At 53.6% G+C, this 20,417-nt stretch overlaps 8 protein-coding genes across 8 annotated transcripts; 4 read left to right on the top strand and 4 right to left on the bottom strand.

Annotated features, from left to right (window-relative positions):
• Nucleotides 1–3,720: 3,720 nt before the first annotated feature.
• On the top strand, nt 3,721–4,451 carry M406DRAFT_354206 (uncharacterized protein; the record flags this gene model as incomplete). Its single annotated transcript, XM_040922855.1, has 1 exon — nt 3,721–4,451. A coding segment is annotated over one exon (282 nt), but the record flags the coding sequence as incomplete, so codon positions are not given.
• Nucleotides 4,452–4,878: 427 nt separating this feature from the next.
• M406DRAFT_354207 (uncharacterized protein) lies at nt 4,879–5,662 on the top strand. The gene is made up of 2 exons (XM_040922856.1): nt 4,879–4,979; nt 5,074–5,662. Exon 2 carries the CDS (start codon nt 5,098–5,100, stop codon nt 5,467–5,469), a length of 372 nt encoding a protein of 123 aa, XP_040780956.1. The 5' UTR covers nt 4,879–4,979; nt 5,074–5,097; the 3' UTR covers nt 5,470–5,662.
• A 266-nt stretch (nt 5,663–5,928) lies between these two features.
• Nucleotides 5,929–7,518, bottom strand: M406DRAFT_284494 (WD40 repeat-like protein; the record flags this gene model as incomplete). Its single annotated transcript, XM_040918569.1, has 2 exons — nt 5,929–7,198; nt 7,247–7,518. 2 exons carry the CDS (start codon nt 7,516–7,518, stop codon nt 5,929–5,931), a joined length of 1,542 nt encoding a protein of 513 aa, XP_040780957.1.
• A 2,519-nt stretch (nt 7,519–10,037) lies between these two features.
• Nucleotides 10,038–12,465, top strand: M406DRAFT_354209 (uncharacterized protein). The gene is made up of 3 exons (XM_040922857.1): nt 10,038–10,496; nt 10,622–10,904; nt 10,965–12,465. Exons 1-3 carry the CDS (start codon nt 10,443–10,445, stop codon nt 12,158–12,160), a joined length of 1,533 nt encoding a protein of 510 aa, XP_040780958.1. The 5' UTR covers nt 10,038–10,442; the 3' UTR covers nt 12,161–12,465.
• A 187-nt stretch (nt 12,466–12,652) lies between these two features.
• On the bottom strand, nt 12,653–15,127 carry M406DRAFT_86806 (uncharacterized protein; the record flags this gene model as incomplete). The annotated part of the gene is made up of 5 exons (XM_040926087.1): nt 12,653–13,014; nt 13,252–13,463; nt 13,522–14,325; nt 14,404–14,580; nt 14,634–15,127. The coding sequence occupies 5 exons, from the start codon at nt 15,125–15,127 to the stop codon at nt 12,653–12,655; spliced, it is 2,049 nt and encodes a 682-aa protein (XP_040780959.1).
• Nucleotides 15,128–15,555: 428 nt separating this feature from the next.
• On the top strand, nt 15,556–16,626 carry M406DRAFT_354213 (uncharacterized protein). Its single transcript, XM_040922858.1, has 4 exons — nt 15,556–15,709; nt 15,764–15,792; nt 15,823–15,827; nt 15,957–16,626. Exons 1-4 carry the CDS (start codon nt 15,660–15,662, stop codon nt 16,419–16,421), a joined length of 549 nt encoding a protein of 182 aa, XP_040780960.1. The 5' UTR covers nt 15,556–15,659; the 3' UTR covers nt 16,422–16,626.
• Nucleotides 16,627–16,792: 166 nt separating this feature from the next.
• On the bottom strand, nt 16,793–17,179 carry M406DRAFT_325476 (uncharacterized protein; the record flags this gene model as incomplete). Its single annotated transcript, XM_040919984.1, has 1 exon — nt 16,793–17,179. The coding sequence occupies one exon, from the start codon at nt 17,177–17,179 to the stop codon at nt 16,793–16,795; it is 387 nt and encodes a 128-aa protein (XP_040780961.1).
• A 1,259-nt stretch (nt 17,180–18,438) lies between these two features.
• M406DRAFT_354215 (DUF1295-domain-containing protein) lies at nt 18,439–19,918 on the bottom strand. Its single transcript, XM_040922859.1, has 3 exons — nt 19,543–19,918; nt 19,194–19,482; nt 18,439–19,126 (listed from the first exon to the last, which is right to left on the bottom strand). The coding sequence occupies exons 1-3, from the start codon at nt 19,900–19,902 to the stop codon at nt 18,717–18,719; spliced, it is 1,059 nt and encodes a 352-aa protein (XP_040780962.1). The 5' UTR covers nt 19,903–19,918; the 3' UTR covers nt 18,439–18,716.
• Nucleotides 19,919–20,417: the final 499 nt, after the last annotated feature.

The following is a 20,417-nucleotide window of genomic DNA, read 5'->3' on the forward strand; positions in this document are numbered from 1 at the left end:
CTATGGTCGGTCCGCCAGCCGCCCACTTTCCTCCCGACCCGCCGCAACGGTACTGACTTACTTGCTGTAGATAATATGACTATACCAGAGTAGGTACGTTGTTGCTGTATTGTGCAGTACATTCGCGCACACCACAAGGGTCATGATGGTATTGTAATGCTTTAAGGGATCCGGGCCGCTGGAAGGCCGCTGCTCTGCAGCGGGGGGCCCCTCGTTCCCCACCTACTGCCGCTGTCTTGGGCACTGCTCACAGCCGCAGCAGTGCAGTTGAGAAAAACAGAGGACGTCACCTCTCAACACGCCCCACCCCACCAAGCATTGCATTCTGACATACCATACATAGTACATACTTGGGAACAGCAGCACAACATACATAATATTGAGATACATTATGCTCCATAGTGCATTCTATAATACATGCAGTAGTGAGCAGGTGGATCTTTGTCTGAGCACTGCGACAGGGTGCAGGCGTGAAACGATGCGTCTCTATTCGCGCATCATCGACTCGGAACACAACCCGTCCAGACAGAGGGCTCGGTAAGAGCCTCTTCCGCCCTTTCGGATGGATACTTGAGAGTACCTCTGCCTGACAAGAATAGGTCCCCTTTGGCGGCGTTGCTGGCCCGACTCTGGCTCTGGGGTTCTCCGCCGCGCCACGACTCTCCCGCTACTCTCTCTTTTTCTCTTTTGACGTGTAGGGGACCATCCTAGACCAAGTCTGATGGCTCAGCCTATCCCACGATCCCCAAGAAACGCCTCGCTACGTCAGATCGCGATCAATCGACGATTTCATTGGCCCGCTCTGACATCCGTTGTAGCTCTTTCATTGGCACACCATCCGCGATGGGTAATCCCCACGAGGCTGGGCTGCCACCTAGCCCGATTTTTTCGAGACCCTTAGACCTGGTACGCAAACCTTCCTCTATGGAAAATGCTTGCCCCACCCTACGAGACCCGAGAGAGTTGGGTTCTTTAGCTAGGTTAGTAGAGAAATGCTGGTAGATGAGGGCCTCTTGCGACACCTACCATGCTCGCATCCGGCTGGCTCCCCCCCCCTCCTCCTCTTCCGAGGTGAGGGGTTCATGGGTGGTGGGTGTTCAGGTAAACAGCAACCTACATCGTGCGTACGCTCCGGCATGCGTCCACTACGCTAGCCCATGACCCGAGCTGGAGGCGCATCTGTCTGAATCCGAGCCAGCCTCGACAGAAATGTTCGTCATTGTAATTGTAATGGGGAACACCTTTATCACGAGTTCTATCCTGGACGTCTGAGTGAAGGCGCTATTAGTCAAGATCTTTTGGGCCTTATTACGGCCTCCAGAGTTGGCCCGACTTGCCACACAGGAGGAGAAAGGCGGTGCGGCTTGTGGTCCCTAAAGAAAAGAGGTCCATGCTGATTTCTTTGCTATATGATGCCACGCGTGCCACTTTTTCATATCTTCGTCGTTACAAGACTACTTCTTGGGCTTTTCTCTTCACAACACGATGCGAGTGTGATCCCATAATCCAACGACAAGCTTGTCGAGACGCCTCCTCTCCAACATCGATGAGGCAGGGACTGGCAAGTAGTATTTGCGTCACCACCACCACCACTCAGGTACAATATGATTAGCAAGCAGCCGGACATCCCACCCCCACAGGTTCCACAAACTGCTGACGGGCCTTTAGGTCTGCCGCTAGAACACTCGGCTGCCATTGAATGTCACCGAATTCTAGGGAAGGGCATTACTGTTTTTCTTCTAAAGACAAACAAGAATAGCTGAGAGCATGACTATCCTTCCCGGGTCTGGTTCTGAAAGACGTCGGTATCTTGATCACATCCATCAGGTCCTGAAACAGTATTCTTAACTCATTGACTGTCGGGTAACCTTATCAAGACGCCTAAGCCGACGGGCGCGTTAGCAAGCACACGGTACTTGCTAGTTCTTTTGGCCGCCAGCCCACCTGCCAGCCCATAGGCCTGCAGAAGAGAAGAGGTGTGCATAATCGATCTATGTCGTGTGGCTGTGGCGCTCACCTGCAGGCAAGCATAAAGTGGAAAGGGGAAGTAGACGACATCCCGATGCCGCACAGCATGTTGAGAACAGGGTAATAAACTTAATACCGCTGCTCTCGCGGGCGTCACGAGAATCAATAAACGCAACTCTTTCCTTTCCATGGCGTAAGAAAGCGGTCTGCGCGCAAGGATGAAACTTAATCCGAGTCAGCTGGACAGATGATGGGCTGGCGCTCTCCTGCATGTCTGGTTTGACAGGGACGGACTCGTCGTCTGCACTGTTGTGCATTGGGTATCACGATATACCAAGGACGATGCACGATCACCCGATCTTCTTTGGAGGACACATGGCTTTTGTGCGTGATCGCTATGGTATCAGTTGTAAGTTTCAGCCCGAACGGCATTGGCGTATAGCACAGGAGAAGGAAGTCGCGACGCTGCTGCTGCGCCCATATTGAGAAAGAGCGCCTAGAGAGTAGAGCAATGTTCTCGCCTCATTGGCATTGCCGTGACATTTTGTCTTGCACAAGACAGTCCTGCACCCGCACACGCTTTTTTATGTACACCTGCAAATCGGACGTCGATTGGCAGCAACTTGTACGCATCGGTGGAGTTTTACCCCAGATTGCCATGCCACTGCATTAGTCCATCTGCAGTTCAGTTTAGTAGGTGATGGGGCGGAGTGGTTGGTGTCCAGCAAATCGACACAAAAGAAAAAGCATCGTTCAGCCACGGGTGCACATCTTCGGGACGCCCCAATTTCAGAGGCGGTGACAAGTAACCCCGATATTCGCTTGACGATAACGGCATCCCCATCACTTATGGAATCATACTCCATGAGACATCCGAAGGAGAGTCAAGTTCCGAATTCCAGAACCCGAAGAGGTCGTCGGACTCGAGTCGTACAAAGTGTTTCCGGTGGGACAGACAAAACCCCGACTCCCCCCTTGACACTGCAGTAACACGATCCCGGTGAAAGGAAAAAAGACGAATCACGTCGAGGCAAATTCAATCTCCAACAGGTCACAAGCGGGAGGAGAGGGCGCTTGGCTGCTGTACAGCAGGCCCTAAATCCTAAATAAAGTGAGTGTGGAGGGAACAACATACTGTGCAAACGAATGCAACCGCGTTTTTTGGCTGCTGACTCCAGCGCTCAGACACGAACAGATGCAGCGCACTGGGGCCAGCAAAAACTGCATGGAGAGCTGCTGCTCCACTCGGGGGTGATCTTCGAGCCACACACACTATACTTGTGGGGATCTGTGCTGGGGGGCCTGCGAGGTGCGGGAACGTCGATTGGTCTCCCGCTCAGACGATCGCTGACATGTGATGCACACCCGTGTCTTGCTGCAGGCAGGTCGTGTGTGTGTGTGTGTGTGTCAGTCAGTGTGTTGCATTTCATGTGTGTGTGTCTCTCTCTCCTCTCTTGCTTCAAGAACCCGGCGCCAACACCGTCTCTTCGTTCTGCAAGTGGGAAAAAAGGGAGAGAAACGGACTCTTGGCTCGAACCAGCCTTTGCCCTTTTGACCAGCGCAAGAAAAAGAAGGAAGAAAAAAACAAGGGTGCCTGCGCAGCTCCGGCCCTGTCAGCTTCAGTTTGCAAGTAAACTGTCGTGCTGCTGTCCTCCCTCAATTATCATCCCCGGTTTTTGTTGGGGATCTTTTTAAGGTTATATTTTGTTGTGGTGCTTTGCCCAGCATATTCAGCAGTTATCCATTCAATTCCTCATCAACCAAACCTGCTTGGCACGCTCTTATACTACGTTGCCGCCGTGCGGAAATTTTTTTTTTTTCTTTCCCTTCGAGAAGGGAAGCAGAAGGGGAGAAGAAGAAGAGGACGAGGCACGCACACGCCGCGCTATCGTTCTCTATTGGCTCGGGCGGATTCATCTTTCTCGTCTTCCTAAACGATCCCCTTTCTCGCTACGAGGACGATCCACCTGGCGAACACGGCGTCCCCGTACATATTTGATCCTCTTTCTCTGGTCAACAATAGCTATTTGTTGAACACTGGGCCAGATCCCAGCGCCGTCTCACGAACCCCGTCACGCGCGTCAACGTGCACACCCCCGCGAACCCGACATCGTTCCCAAGAACTTGCAGGCCCGCGGCTGGCTGCATGTGAACACGACTGTTCCTACCTCTCCCTCTTCCCCTCTCCAAAAGGGAAAGCTATCATGTCCGACGATGGGTTACAGATCCGACGGCCCATTCCCAGGCGCCCGTTCGAGATAGGCGTGTTGAGTGCCACGCCCCCATACGATGACTACTCCCCGCCCCCGAGCCCTCCCCGGCCCTTCCAGTACCACGACGAGCAAGAGGAAGATGGGGAAGATAATGATGAAAGACGCGCGAGCCAGAACAACCGCCTTGACCCGAGGGCCTTCAACGCGCCTCTCGACTCGCAGAGCCGCGCTGCGTCCTACAGGTTCCTGACGAGCTCGACGCTCTCAGGCATCTACTCGCCAGCCATTTCGGGCTACCCCTCGGGCGAGCCTGTTGAGGTGGACGTCTCTGGGGCGACGCCAGTGCCCGAATTCTCCGACGAGGGCATGCACAAGCTGGCGAGAGAGCGGTCGTCCATGCACAGGCGGCGGTCTTCGGCGCTTTCAGGACGGTCCGCACAGGGTACGCAGGCAGCGTCGCCCCTGTTCGTCGGCCTGCGGACGACGCTACTCTTTGTGCTGGGCATGGGCTACGGTGCTCTCCTGACTCGGCTCTCCTCGGAGCAGAAGTGGGCATCGTTCCCCGTGGAAGGAATAATACAACCTGGATACGATGGACGGTTCCTCGCCGCCTGGGGGTTATGTGGTGTTGTGCTCGGCAGCCTCCTGCCGTGGTTTGACGGAAAGTGGGAGGAGGTCTTTGAAAAAGGCGACGAGGAGTACGAGGAGGCCATCAAAGACGAAGAAGACGCCCCAGGGACTGACTGGGCTCTTGTGGTGCGTGGCATCGGGGCTTTCGCTGGCATTGTCTTTGCTATTGTGAGTTGACAAACCCCCCCTTTTTACTACCCACACTCTCCCAGGTCTCATTTCGAACTTTCATTACTTACCAAAACTACGATGACTTTTACAGAGAAAAGTCCCGTGGGCCTCAACAATGCAGGTCTCCCTAACTCTGGCTATGGCCAACCCGCTCTTGTGGTACCTGATCGACCGTTCTAAGCCGGGCTTCCTCCTGTCCGCCGCCACCGGCCTGGTCGGCTCGGTCGTGTTGATGGGTTTAAACCCAGAGATCATGCCCACGCCGACTGGGTATTCCTCATCACCTCTCGGTCGGAACGCTACTGGCCAGCACGACAGCGGGGGACACCTGATGCTCGGCGGTCTAGCCACGCAGAGGACGATCGAGACGGGGATCTGGGTTATCAGTGTGCTCTTCTGCAGCTGCGTGTGCTTTGGAAACATTGGCAGGCGGTTGGCGCTGAACAAGTCCGCGGTAGGGCGCGGTAGGTGGGGTGGTCTGAGATGAGCGAGCGAGTTTCTGGCCTCTCTTTCTCTCCCTCTCTCCCACAATTTACATCTACGTTTTCTTTTCATCTGTGATCGATGGATGATGGATGGGAGGAATTTCTCACGACTTCACGACCTGTGCGCATGTGGTGGATATTTAGGAAAGTTGACATCAGCGGAGGGTTTGGGGAATTTAACAAAAGCTCTGCATGTCTCTCTGTGTGTGTCCCTCTCTCTACTCTTGAAATCTTGACCATCTTCATATCGAAAGGGTCTTGTCGTTTAGTCATCATACCATTAGTTGGTAACCTGGGCTCATCGTCTCCGGGCTTGACTTGAGCGACCTTGCGACCGGCCCTCAGTCGATCATCACACATTACGCCGAATATCACACAATCTCATGAAATAATTTACAGGCCAGGGATGTCATTGTAGAATCGCGCGCGCTGAGGCTTGACTTTCGTCTCCAGAAGCTTCCTCACTCATCATCGCTATCACCACTAGACTCGGCCTCCGGTTCCTCAAGTTCCACGTCGCTCTCTTCAACGCCCTCCGGCCGGGGTATCATGACAAATGCTTCCACACAAGTGATCCTGTTCTGCGTCTCGTACGTGCCCAGCAGCTTCCCAGCAGCCTTCGCCTTGCCACTCTTCTTCTTCTCCTCCGGCTTGAGGTCCGCCCGCGGCAGTGCCCACGCCCTCAATTTGCCGTCGCTGCTGGCCGAGATGATGTACCATATTCCTGGTGTGCTCTCCGGCTGGAGGATCTTGAAGTCCTTGACTCTGCCGGCCACGCCTGCATCCTTGCCTCCTAGCTGGGCCAGAAGCTTCGCACGGGGCGGACTTGCCTTGCTATCGTCACTCTTCTTCTTGTCCAGGTCCTCCAGAGCAGTGGAGAAGAACAGAATCCTTCCATCCTCTGTCGCCACAGCGAGGACGCAGGCCCCCGACCCGGCATCGAGCTTCACGTACGCAAACTCGTGCACCTTGGTCCTGGTGTCGGGCATCACCCTACACCGAGGCTTGCTGTCCATGCCAAACACCAGCACGTCACGGTCGAATCCGACGGCAAACTCATCCCCCTCGCTCTCGCTGCTCCCCCAGACCACCTTCCTGCCCTCGCCCGACGAATGCCGCGGCTCCCCAATCTCCTGCATCAGATCCCTCCCAAAGTCCAACACACCAGCCTTCTTTCCCGTCACCAGATTCCACAGCCGCATGCACCTCTCGCCCTTGCTCACACTGATCATGACCTTCATGCTCGGGTGCACGGCAAAGTCGTTCACTCCGCTCGGTGTCCCCCCCAGCGGCGCTGTGTCGCCACTCGGCCGGCCAAAGACTTTGGGCACGGGCGCCTTGATGGTGCTCAGCAGGCTCCAGTCGCGCGTCCTGGTGACGGCGACGGTGGAGTCCTCGGACGAGCTCAGCAGCTTGGACCGCGTCGGGAACGCCAGCCGCGTGACGGTCGACGAGTGGTGTAGCAGCGTGCCCAGCTCGCGGTTGCGCGTGTCCTCGAGGATGGGCCGCCGCGCGAGGCTGCTAAGCAGCGCGGCGTCCGGGTCCGCACGCGAGGGGGGTGGGTGCGCAGAGAGGTTGTACACGTTGATACGCTCGTCGGTGCTGCCGCTCGCGAGCATCACCTTCTGGGACTGGCCCGGTAGCGGTGCAGAGGGCGGCGAGAGGGCAAGGCAGCGGATCGCAGATGTGTGTGCGTTGAAGAGGAAAGTGTCGGCGAAAGTGACTTCTGGGCTGGCGGCGGCGTCGTCTTCGGTAGGAAGGGCGTGAGGGGGGGAGGACGAGAAGGAAGAAGAAGAGGGATGGATGGTGGCTGTTACACCGTGGAGGATGCGGTCGTAAGAACCTGCCACGATCTGTATCGTTATGGGCGCGTCGCTCTTTGTCGTTAAAGGTGTGGCCTCTACGGCCGCTGGGGCTTTAGATGCCTTCGCCTTGGGTGCTCGCCGTGATTTTGCAGCCTGCTCAGCGCCATTGAACTTGACTTTTTTAAATGCCTCTGACTTTGTAGTGGCGGCGCCATCTAGGGCGCCCTGTGCCTTTCGTTTTGCCATGGCTGTGGTGAGGACTGTGATTGCTTCTAAAAGAAAGAAGAAGAATCCAATTTTTTGGGATTTTTTTTTGGGCAGGGGGTAGCTACTGCCTGTATGAGGCTTCTGAAAAAGTTTCGTACAGATGCAGGAGCGGCAGGCAGATCGTCCAAGTGCCTGCCGTGAACTGCCGCGGGTGGGGGAGGGAAGGCCCGAGTTCCCTGACAATCTTCAGTGACCCCCCACGTGCCCCCTTCCCCGTGCCGAGAGCGAGCAAAGTGAACATCGTACATGGAACCTTGAATCAAGAATGACCTCAAGCTAATAAAGACTATAGTAGTTAAACAACTTTCTTGTCCCGTCTGGACAGCCAAGCCCGCGGGACAAATTACATGCGCCACCCTCTTCTCCAAGGATGACCAGTCCTTCGGTAAGTCGCAGGACACCGAATACTGCGAAAAACTTAAGAAGGCGTCAAGCAGGAACGAGGCTCATTTCGAAAGACCCGACACAGGCTTGTCTAATCTACATAGACATACACGTCGGCTGAACCATAAGAACCAATCTTTGAAGCGTGCATCGACGAGGAACGGTGGTTAGCAAAAGGTCTCAGAAGTGAACGCCTGAAACCGGCGGTTTGCCACCTATTTGGCAAGCAGATTATTATATCTATGAGGAAGGTGTTCAGCTGCAGGTCAAAACTTATGGCTGCCAACGTCTCATCTGTGGACACCACTGCTTCAACTTCTGGGACCTAGAAGAAGATGATTCATTCTCTACACGACCAGCAATTGTGTGAATATAGCACCAGAAATTGCGGCGATGCTCAGGTTTCACAGACAACGAGGGCCAGACCGGAGGCGGACCTGGCCTGAGGAATACAGGACCTGCAGGCTGGAGCAACGAAAAATGACACAAGTTCTCTCGTCGGTGTGAATGATTTCTTGTTTCGCAGCGCAGCAATTGGCGATGGTAGGGCATCATAAGATCCTGTGCAGCAGGCAACCGCACGGAGAAGCACGCATTCGATGGACATTCTTGAAAGAAGATAAAAAGCTTCATGACTTACTGCCATCTGCGAAAGGGGCAACTCAAGGCGACTATCCACTACCTCCTTCACGGAGTCAAGTGTTGCACATCAGAGAAATAGAGAGAATGGTACACTAAGTCCTAGGGTCTTGGTAAACTGTATTGTGAAATTGCTCCAAGAATTCAAAGACCAAGAGTAACTGTATGGGAGAGATCTCTTGGAATCACGTTACAGGCTTGCTCCACAAGCACGAGGCTCCTTGGCCTGCTGCAAAATCGTGCAAGTCTTCCGACGTTCCAACATGCTTGATAAATATAAATGCGCTTCCAAGGTTCCCAACGCAAGATACCACCCGAGAGCATAGGATTTGTCCCCAGTACTTGGATTCTAAGCAAGTTTATTCTCGTCTATGCCTGACCCTGCGCCGTATAGAATCAACCAGCGGGCAGTTAAGACCCAAGACTATTGAGGGATCTGGGTGCCAGAGTGTGGGCTGCCATCGAAACCGTGGGCATCGACTTGCTCTGAAACCCGAGATCATGGTTACCCGTGGCGTTATTTCGTGTCACTCGTGCCAATTTTCAGCAGCAGACTCCTGCGAGGCAGTGCAAGGCTGGGCACTGTCAGGCGATGGCCAGTAGCGTTTGGGCCTGCGGCGTAACGCCCAGCAGTTTTGGGAATCCGCTGCCGTTCTTGGCCTGTAGGGGTGACAGCGGAAAACTTGGCGCCCAGTCGGAGGTGTCTTGGCGGGGGAGAGAGAGACCACACTACCAGCTGCCTCCTTTCATTATCGAACATTCGTTCAGTTGAGAGTCAGGCAAGTGTGGCAATCTAGACTTTCTAAGGGACGAATATGAGGGAGTGCTCAAAGACTGCCACAGTCCGCCCGACTAGACTATTCTTTGAGCGTTAGCAGACGAAAGTCATGAGATTAATTAAAATAGCGATGATGCTGCTGATGATGCTGCTGATGATGCTGCTGATGATGCTGCTGACTCAAAATGGTGGAACAGGTTGCGAAGAGTGATGCCCGTTCCAGGCAGCTGGAAAGGCAGTATTAAAAGGAGGCATAGGTTCTAGGGGGCCGACCGCTATGCCTTCAGTGTATATATTGCGTTTCACAGGGCTCGAGTCGTCGCCTAGAGGCCTGCAATTCACTGTAGCACAGTGATGTTGCGAAAGAGTGCAGACACAGGCCCCAGCGATTGGAAAAATTACATCTTTGGCCTCAATTGACTGCCGGAGTATTAGTGCTTTGCCAAGACTTGGAAAAGTCTTGGCATTCATCCACATTTTGATAGTAAGGTACAATCTCAACCACACAGTTTTACACCAGAAAACACCCTTTATCAAGTATTCTGCTATTGCCCTGGCGGAACGACGAGTTTCGCCAAGACAACTCCGCCGCGCAGTCAAACCTTGGGAACGGCCGAGGAAACCCATAAGAGTCCCTCAGCGTCTGTTCCAGGCCTCTTTTTATTCTTTGATAGATCATCTTTACACCGAATGCATCTAAAAACATCTCGAAAGTGCCTTGTTCTATCGCCTTGTCGTCGTGCAGCACTGGAAAACAACACTTCAACGTGGACGTGAGACGCAGAAACTCCAGGACCTTTTTGACGCCCTAAACTTTTGGAGAAGAGGCGCCCAGCCCGAGTCCTGCCCAATCAAGTGCCAAGACCCACACCACTTCTGCTCCCAAAGCAGGAACCATAGCTGTCTACCTCACAGCTCGACTTCGCATCGATTAAGTCGAACCCCAACACTCGGAACACGGCACAACGAACCCAGCCCCCAACGTCCTACAAGAGAGATCCACTCTCACTCAAGGCCAGGATGACAACCGCCCAGGATAGCAACAGCGAGCAGTCTCGGAGTCCGACTACGACTTCGAACGGTGACACGCCCGCTTCTTCCAATGCCGCTGCATCCTCGAGCTCATCCACCAATGCTGGCGAGGAGAGCCTCACCTGTAGGTGGAATCAGTGTGGTGCACGCTTCAATACCCCTGAGACGCTCTATGTAAGTTTGTGTGTCTGTCAGAAATGGCATGTATTTCTGTATCATCCTTGCATCGGCTGATATGGGTGAATATAGGACCACTTGTGCGAGAAGCATGTTGGCAGAAAAAGCACAAACAACCTCAGCCTGACCTGCCAGTGGAATGCCTGCCGTACTACTACTGTCAAGCGTGACCACATTACTTCTCACATCCGTGTTCACGTTCCTCTGAAGCCCCACAAGTGTGACTTCTGCGGGAAATCCTTCAAGCGTCCCCAGGACTTGAAGAAGCACGTCAAGACCCATGCAGACGATAGTGTTCTGGTCAGGTCTCCTCCAGACCAGCATGGTGGTTTAGCCGCTGCATACGGCCGACCAGGTAAGGATGCGTCCTTGTGGAGGTGTGCCGCAGAATTGAATGCTGATACTACAGATCTAGGACCGTCCAGCTTCTATGACCATAACGGACACCAGATGCGGGCCCAACCTAATGCCTTTGGACAGCCACAGCCTCCGCATGCTGGTTACTATGGACACGGCCCCACACAGGCCTATGGCGCACCCATTGGATACTACCAGCAGCCCATTCACAACCACCGCGCTGAGCCTCTCGGATATGGACACGGTTACGATCGCAGGCGTGGCTACGATGATCTGAATGACTTCTTCGGCCAGGCCAAGCGTAGGAGCCTTGATCCTGGCAACTACAACCAGGTCGGGAGGTCCCTGATGCCTCTGCACGGCGCCCTCGCTGTCCACACTGGAGGAATGGGCACCCAGTATATGACCGCGGCACCAGCTCTCCCAGCTATCGGAGGCCAGCCCTCGGCACAGAGCGCCCTGGACCAACACTACTATCTTCCTCCGATGCCCAATCTGCGGACTAAGGGTGATTTGGAGCAAATCGACCAGATATTGGAGCAGATGCAGAGCACTGTGTACGAGAACAGCGGTTCTCCTTCCACCTCGCACTACCCGTCAGCTTTCGACCTGCGTCATCAGTCGCCAGTCTCCAGAGACAATGTTGGGACCGCTCACTACGCCGTGTCTGCCGCACAGATGCCCTCACCCCTGAGTGCTGTGTCTTCCACAACGAGCAGCAGCGCCGGCCACACCCCGCCTTCGAGCTCTCTGTCATACACTGCTGGTCACTCGCCAGGATCCACCACGGGCATGTCTCCCGGGCAACGAAACGGGTCTTCTGCGTCTGTGGCATATCCATCGCTGCCAGCTACTACCTCGTACGGCTCCTCAACCATCAGCCTAGGCTCCACCTTCGCCCCCAACGACCAGCGTCGTCTGTCTGGTGGCATGCTTCAGCGTGCTCGTGGAGCCCGCCGGGCTTCCGACGAGTCTGAGGGCGCCGTCACACCCAAGGCCGAACCGCAATCGCCCGCTTCTTCTACAGACGACAACGACAGCACTGGCGAGCCAGAGTCCTACGAGGCTTGGCTCCAGAACGTTCGGGTGATCGAGTATCTGCGCGTGGCTATCCAAGACCGCCTCAAGAGTCGCCAATACGACTCGGACAGTGAGGGCGAGGACAACATTGACCCTACATTGAAGGCAGGAAAGGCTTCAGCCAAGATAGATGCGCCGCTGTATCCTGCGCTGCCGGTGGAGGTTGATGTTTGAACAAGAATGTTTTATCAGTAGTATTGCATTTGCATGTCGCGGTTTGGGAAAGAGGGAGGGGTTGATGGCGTTCGTACACCACTGCTGAGGCAGGTCAGAAATACCGTTTATGATTGGAATGAAAAGTCCACAATTTCTTTATTGATGTTCTACATATACTCTGCTCCATTGGTCCGATTTCTCGTGCTTGTGATTTTTCATCTTGACAGCTTGGCAGGTGGCCAACAGTTGGTTCCATAACCATTACAAACTACTATATATTGGGAATTGTAACAAAGCTCTCCTCTCTTTTCCATTGTTAATACACTTGAAAGCCTTGGACAGCTGTTCACAAGATGGCTTGGCAATTGTTGAACTTAATACGATAAGTGTGTTTCGGCGTGGCACTCGCTTCTAGGTCAAGGATTGCGTCACTGAGGATCCTAAGTGTTTTCGTCGACCTTTTCATTTCCACCGGGCCCAGTTTACGAGCGCCAAAACTGTCAATTAATGTTAGCTGTGCTCGTCAAAAACCACAAAAGAAGTAGATCTCACATTAGATGCATCCTCCTTTGTCACATCGGAGGTTTCAGACTGGTCTCTGGTGATGAGCCCAAGCCGTCCCGACCAACGGATTTTGGCCCACATGTCCCGGCGATCACCTCCAAGTGCCTTGGAGTTGACTTTGCTCTTGAGCTCCTCCAGGAAGCTGTTGTACAGCTTCGGCGACTCAAGGCCGACCATCTGCTCCCTCATCACACCGATGTTCTCAAGTGCTTGGTCGTAGTTGCGGTCGCCAAAACTCTCCTTGATCAAAGAAAAGACGATTTGTGCCATGTCTTTCATAGCGGTCTCGATGGCCTCGTCCGTGTTCACTGTGGCAAGGGAGCGAAGTAGCTGTTTGAAATCGGGGATGGCGTTTTCCTTTGAGATTTTGACTTTCTTCTTCTCGCGAGCAGCCAAGATCGATGCGCCTGCGTCGAAGCCTGATATTGCGCGGGTCTCCTGACCAGACTCGCCCTTGCGCTTCCCTTTTAGTTTCTCCGGTGCTGCAGAAGATATTGTGAGTGCTTGTTTCGAATCAAACACAACATTCACGACGACGGACTGACCTTTCTTGACATCGGCTGCCTCAATGAGAGCCTCGATTTCTGGATTGGCTCTTTTCAACAGTTTCTCAGGGGGTCGCGAGTACTTTAGCAACACTGGCGGAATGGGCTCGACAGCACCCTGCTCATCGACAGCGCGAGCTCGGATGGCCTGGTTCACGCGATGGATGATTGGCGAGTACAAGTCATCCAGAGGCGCGTATTCGGCCGAATTTCTAGAGAGGCTGTTTTCAGTCTGCTTCCTCTTTCCTGTGGGCCTGTATAGATGCTTACCCGTCATCGTCCCGGCCGAACTCCGAGATATCCATAGCATCAACAAAGTCGCTCATAGCTCGTTTAAGATTTTTATCAGGGAGGAAGCGGTGCTCAGTCAGGGTCTTGCCGGTGATGGTGATGACCTTGTCCAGAGGAGGGAATCGGTACTGTCGTGTATCTTCCGCAAAGGGGAGAGGCACGTCGTAGAGGCACTCGATGTCCACGTCGACACATGGTTTCAAGAGGAGGATCACTGGGTCTTTCCCGTCCTTTACGACAAGCCTTGCGACCGCGCAGTGCTCCAGCTCATGGAGAGCATGAATGAGAGCCGAGAGGGCCACTTGGGATGTCTCGTCAAACGGCTTGGCAACTGTGACACTGGTTTCCGCCATGGCCATAAAAGGCTCAACTTTCTCGTTTGCGATGAATCCGATGATGGAGAATCCTTTAGTGGTGTCTAGCTTGGTGATGTCCCATTCAGCCTCCGCAACGTGGATGGCGGTGCTGCCGTATGTATAGCCCTTGGCCAAGGTCTCAAACTCGACATCCCTCTTTCCGCCTGGTGCGCCTGGGTCGTTGACTTTGTAAGTTCGATGCTGCTTGACCGAGCTCAACGACGGACCGCCGTTTTCAAATCCTTCCATCTCGTGATCCAAGGTCATCGTTGACTGTGTGTCGAGAGAGCCCGATTTCAAGACCACAGTCGTGGCAGACTCTGCGCTGCTCTTTTTGGTAACAGGCCATCTATCGACATATGTTTTGATGGCACTGGGGAAGTTCTCGGGATCTCCAAGGGTTAATGGCCCATCATAACTCCGGACGCTGCAGTACGGCGGGTCAGTCAGCTGCACGACAGGACGACAGGGCCAACGCATAGCAGGGACAGCATCCGTTACTCACAGTTTCGTGAACCGGGGTTTGGGTATGGCAAGGCCTTCTATGGCCTCAGCCATCGTAGCGAAAACACCACGATCACACTTGTCCACAAAAGCCTTCAGAGTGCGCTCATTGGACGCCTTGAGCGACGACTTATCTTCCTCCTTGAATCCATACTCTGGATCATCGAAATCCACGCCTCTAGGTGGGATCCGTTAGCGGTTCGGACGTCGTTGTAACAGGTGCGGGAATACACTTGCATTATTGTGAATGCAATTCCAATGTCGTTCAGCCGGTTTGCAATGTCATCAATACCATCATCGTCGATGGCACCCATGCCGTCAGTGACCAGATAGACTTTGCGGTCCCATTTGTTTTGCTTGGTGAAGGCAACGATCATCTCAGAAGCGACGACAACGGCGGACATTGCATCACCATTGACAGTCTGACTCGGCTTTATGTGCGTTTTCAGCTGCTGCATGTCTTGCAAGGACACCGGACCAAGTTCCTTGAAAACGCAGATATTCTCGTAGCCTTCGTTGTCAACGTACTGATTCTCAGTCACATCTGTTCGGAGGCCAACCACACCGACGCACCACGTCTTTCGTTTGGACTGAGCGGTGGTGGCAATTTTGTCCCAAACGAAACGCATGCTCCAGTCGAGGTCAGATTCGGTTCGGCCGTTGTTGCAGTTGGCCATGGACGAGCCGACGTCAACGATGTAAACGCTTGCCTCCTTGTCCGCCATGATGAGCAGCGATGTTTTGGGGTATCAAAAGAAGAAGGATAAGGAGGAAAGGAGGGAACAACAGGCCAACTGCCCTTCGCTTCTATGCTGGCATGAAATGAGCCCTACAGCTCCAATTTGGGCACGTCCAAATCTCCAAGAGTTGTGGCACGTCAGTCTAGGCAACGACGCGTTCCACGGATAGCTTACTGGTAGTGAAGGGAAGCCTCAGACCCCCCAGTAAACACGCTATCATGTGAGCTCCAGCAGGCGGGTATCAGCCTAATCCCAGCCAAGCCAGCCCTGGCTCTGCTTGCCTAAGGTCCTCTTATCGATAACGTTGGGGTGATCAACCCCCTGTAAAACACCTGAATCGGCTGCTACATACTCCTCACGCTCATCTCCTGATTTATCGTCATTGACACTGCTCCAGATTTCCTCGATTCTCCTTCCTCCCTCTCGTAAACTTCTTCTTGAAATCCGAGTCTCCAACATCTGTCGTGTTCCAATTCTAGAAAGACTGACTTATTCATATAAACACTTTTCGCCAAAAATGCCGAGGAAATCAATCATGCTCACAGGAGCACCTTACCACATCCTGGCGTGAGTTGGTGTAGACTTCTCTTAGAACTACGCAGCTACTGACATCTGATTTAGGTATGGATCTCTGCTTGGAACAACCGTCTGTCAGTATTCTCCACTCTCACATCTATGGGTCAATTGTTGAATCCACTGTGGTTTGATATGATGTTACATGTGGCTGACTAGACGATGCAGTCAATGTAAGTCAAAAGGTCTTCGATCCAACCGCGCGGCTCGTTCTTTAGTCTGATTGGAGTCACACCAAAAGACCTGCGTCGGAACCATCATCCAGTTCAAGACGCTTCCCATACTTCAATTTTCGGATTTGCAGACCAAGACCTTTCCGTGGTACTTTGGACTGCAGACAACATTGCCCGTCATTCTTGCGGTGACCCTTCCCGGCAGAGGACCATTCGGAGCCTCTGGCGGACTCCAGAGACTGTTTAATGCCTCGAACCGCTGGAGCACTCTGGTCCCCCTAGCCACTGTCTTCGTCACCGGGCTTGCCAACTGGGTCGTCCTCCTGCCGGCCTCAAAGGCGTGCATCGTCGAGAGGAGAAAGCAGGAGGAGAAGGACGGCAAGCGAAGCTGGGACCCGAAACCGCACAGCCAAGAGATGACGGCCCTGAACAAGAAGTTTGGCATGCTGCACGGCATCTCTTCTTTGTTGAATGTGGTCAACTTTGTGGCGACCGTCGTGTACGGCGTCACGCTGGCCAGGCGAATCCGCTAAGGCCCTTTTGTTTTGGAGGGGAAGAGTAGGGGAAGTCTGATGTGTGAAGAGACGCTGCGCTTGGAAGACGAACAGTCATCTCCGCTCCCTTGTTCGAACGTCCTAGAGATGGAGGACCCTGTCCCCTGTGGCTTGGTCACATTTGCCGTCATCACTCCTTGTATGTATATTAGAAATTGTTCAATTCAACTTGACTTTGGATATCACAGAAGCTATGGACCCCACCGTTCTCCTCGCTGTGCCCAGATAAAAATCCCCATGCTCCAAAAAGGCATTTCAAAACAAACCCTCGAATCAATTGGTCCAAGCGCCAATAGTGCCGCTTACACCATGCGCAGTCGACTAAGCGCGGTGTATTCTCTCAAGGGGCCTCATCGTGGGCCATGCAGGACTTGCTTGGGGAGAGCCAGCATCCGAATCTCATCTTTGGCCTTGAGAAGCTCCCTCTTCTTCGCTTCCAAGTCCAGAGCCCTCGTTGCCCGGTCCACGGTCTGGGCGTGTGGCTCGCGCGTGGGTGTCTCCTTGAAGTAGTGGCCCAGTGTCCACTTCATAGGCTTCCTGGCCAGTGCCTCGCGGACGTCGATCTCCTGCGCTGGCTTGGGATACGCGCGCGAGAGGGGGTCAAGCTGTTGTTCTGCGAGACTGGCGTGAAATGGAGGGGGTGCTTGCTGTCCTGCGCTGCCAGCAGATGCTCCAGAGTCGTTAGAGGAGATGGAGCTCTGGCGAGAACGTGTGTGTTCGCTAGGGGGTGTGGACATTCTGTCTGGTCTTTGTGATGGCAGTAGTGTTGTTTCTGGTGTGGAAAGCTGTGCGCCCATGGTCATGTCTTGATTTTTTCTGGGGGTGCGCATCTATTTATAGTATTGTGTCCGATCTTGAGAAAAAAGGCAGAAAGGTACAGATTCCAGACGGAAAGTAAATAAATGAATAGGCTCTCTGTGCACCAGCAAAAGTGGATGACAAGACAAAGAACGGTGTGAAGAGCAGCAAACTCTAAAACGTGTCAAGTAGGACTCACGATAGTTAAATAGAGTGAAAATGGCGATGTCCTCGACAACCTAATACTTTACGATCTCAGGGTCCTTCTGGGGGCACGCGCAATGCTTGGCGGCCCGCTTACTGTCATTTCCGAACCACGAGGTGATTATGACAGCGAATTTAGTATCCAAGGGTACAGACAGATCCGAGACATCTGACAAAACCCTCTTTTCCGGTCGCCAGACTGAACATGGAAAGGAGAAGGAGGGGCAAACTAAACCTCGACTTACCAATCCATCAAATCTACGAGGGTCTGTGGGCGATACCCGGGCCCATCACAAACACAAGCCTCCTTCTCTCTGTCTGGGTGAAAGTCGTTTGCTACGGGAGATGACGTACGAATTCGTGTTGTGCCATGTGACCACTGAACTCTTCAGAGCCTAAGAAGTCGGGTGCTTAGAAACGAACGATCGCTTCCTCTGGTGCATTTCCTGCCTATCGGGCGAGATCAAGATGTCTGACGATGACAATAATCACAACGAGAGGGTGAACGTAGCGCATCCGGTCGGTTTGTCATGGTTTTGGTGGTGACAAGGCGACCTTTGCTGACGGTACCATTGAACTGACTCTCAGTGGATACCGCCTATGACTTTCGTATATGTAGCACGTGAGGTGGGGGCGAGAAGGGGAATGTGGCCATGTTTGTAATTTCGGACTACCCGTCGTGGTGAGGTCGTCACCAGGTCGTGGCGGTGATTGAAGAGGGGAAGAGGGGAGGACATGCCACGGCATGTTCCTCTGGGGCGTCGAGTGTGCCCTTGCTCCGGGCGAGGTCACCCTTTACCTCGCCAACAGTTGAGCAAACATGGATGGCCACACGAGAGATCAAACATTGGATGCCGGATCTTGTCCCGTGTCTCGCTTACTGGATCCGGCCACCCCGGACCCACTCCGTCTGAATACCCGGCCGAGGACCCCGGCGATCTGGGGTCTTGGTTCACGAAATGACTCCTCGCATACGATGCCAGGCCCAGAATCTCTGAGTTTACACGAGTTGATTCGGCTATGAGAAGACTCAATCCGTGATTCAGTATAGAGTGAGACAACAAATGTTGACCTCTGAAGGCATGCGACTAGCCAGTGCTGTACGAAGCCTGAACTGCAGCTCGATTGCGTCTGTCCGTGAAATCGTATACCACCAATATGAGCTGGGCTCGACACCAGAAATTAATTCCACCACTTCGTAAATATTGTGGCCAAGTAATACGTCCAACCCTTCATTTAAAACAAAATCGACCCTATGCACTTCTCATGCACCTATTTCTTCTTGATCGGCTTCTTCTTCTCGGCCCTGGCCACCGGCGTGACTGGAATTACCGGCGGCTGGTATCCGTTGGCGCCCCGGGGGATGAACTTGCCTACCTGCCTCTGGTACTCCGTGTACTCTGGATACTTCTTAGCAGTGATCCACTCTGTGAGGATCGTCGACCCGAAGAAGATAGAGATCAGGCTGACAGCGCCTGCCGCAGCCCAGTACGAGAATGTGTTTGTGATGTAAGCGCTCAAGGCGTACAGCGAGATCCAGATCGCCTGCTCCATGGCAAAGTTTGGGTGCCGACTGTAAGCCCAGAGGCCGGAGGTGATGAAGCCACGATTGAGATCATCGGCGTGGTAGCCCTGCGGAAGCTTGGCCGTCTTCCGGTAGTCATGCTTGGCATTTTGGAAGTCTGTCCCGTGGTTAGAACCATTGCCTGCAGTCATATACGTCCTCAGGGATATTTCGGAAAGACTTACCCCATTGCTGTTGGTCTGCAAACCACTCAGTAGTGATAAGGGCCAGCTCAAAGGCAACGAACGCCATGTCAGTGGCGTCGAGCTCAGGTCGGAACTGAATGCTCAGTAAGATCGGATACACAGGAGCAGCCAGGGCGTAGAGAATGATGCTCTGTTGGAAGGAGATGAAGGTGACATTCAGAATCTTGAACGCCCAGACTGGGATGGTGTCCCGGATGATGTCCCATCTGTAGTCCTCACTTCCAACGGTATAACCACCCTTTCGCCAGTAATTATACGTCAAGCGGGCCTGTATCGGGGTGGTGAGCCTCTCTCTAGTCTCCTTCATGGCCAGCCAGATACTACTTACGCTCCATACTGCACTAAAGGCAAGAAGTGCATCGATCCTTGCACTCGGCACGCCGGTCAGCCGGGCCCAGAGGTCAAAATGCGCAATGTAGAACGTTGGTAAGAGGCTCCAGCACCGGTCGACCTGGGAATAGTTCTTATTGAATTCTGCTACGACCAAAAATATCGCGCCGAAGAAGACTGAGATGGCAAAACCAGAGATGAGGGGGTTCGTCTGCGTATATACATCGACAATCCCCTGGCGGCCTTGGAGGACGTCGACAAGCTTATTTGGGAGCTCGTACAGGTGCGAAAAGTACGGCTGGACCGTCTTGGACCAGTCGGCGCAGTCTTCGAAGGTGTGGAGAGCTGGTAGTGCCATGGTAGCTTTAGTGGTGATGCTTAGTCGTACTCCGAAGCCCTCAACAAGGTGGGAGAGTAGTTCCCTCCCTTCAGAGATATAGGAGCTGTGCTGGTGAAAGAGCTGAGACAAAGAAACCATGTGCGCGTCATGGTGGATCAACTCCTGCCCCAATGCGGCCTGTAACTCGAGTACAGGGGGGCCCTTGGTAGCTCCCTGCCTTCGTTCCCTTGTCAGAATCCATGCCCCGCTAATCGCATGCTGGGGGTCAAATCGCATCACTGCAGATTTATGGCGGACTTTGAAGCGAATGCAAACGCGTGTCGACGCATCGTGTGCAAACCCTGACGGCGACATCGAGTTCAAGAAATTTGGACAGTTAGACGCGCCGTATGTCCCAGCTGCCATGTTTATAACTTTCTGCGCTCTCTCAGGAAGGCACGGTCGGATGCGGACGCGTCGCTTGACGGGCAAGGCAGACTTGCGACATGCTTCATAGCATCTGGTCCCGAGCATTCAACTCCAGCACTCTTGTT

This window comes from Cryphonectria parasitica (genome assembly GCF_011745365.1).
Source record: "Cryphonectria parasitica EP155 unplaced genomic scaffold M406scaffold_1, whole genome shotgun sequence".
NCBI classification, from domain to species: Eukaryota; Fungi; Ascomycota; class Sordariomycetes; order Diaporthales; family Cryphonectriaceae; genus Cryphonectria; species Cryphonectria parasitica.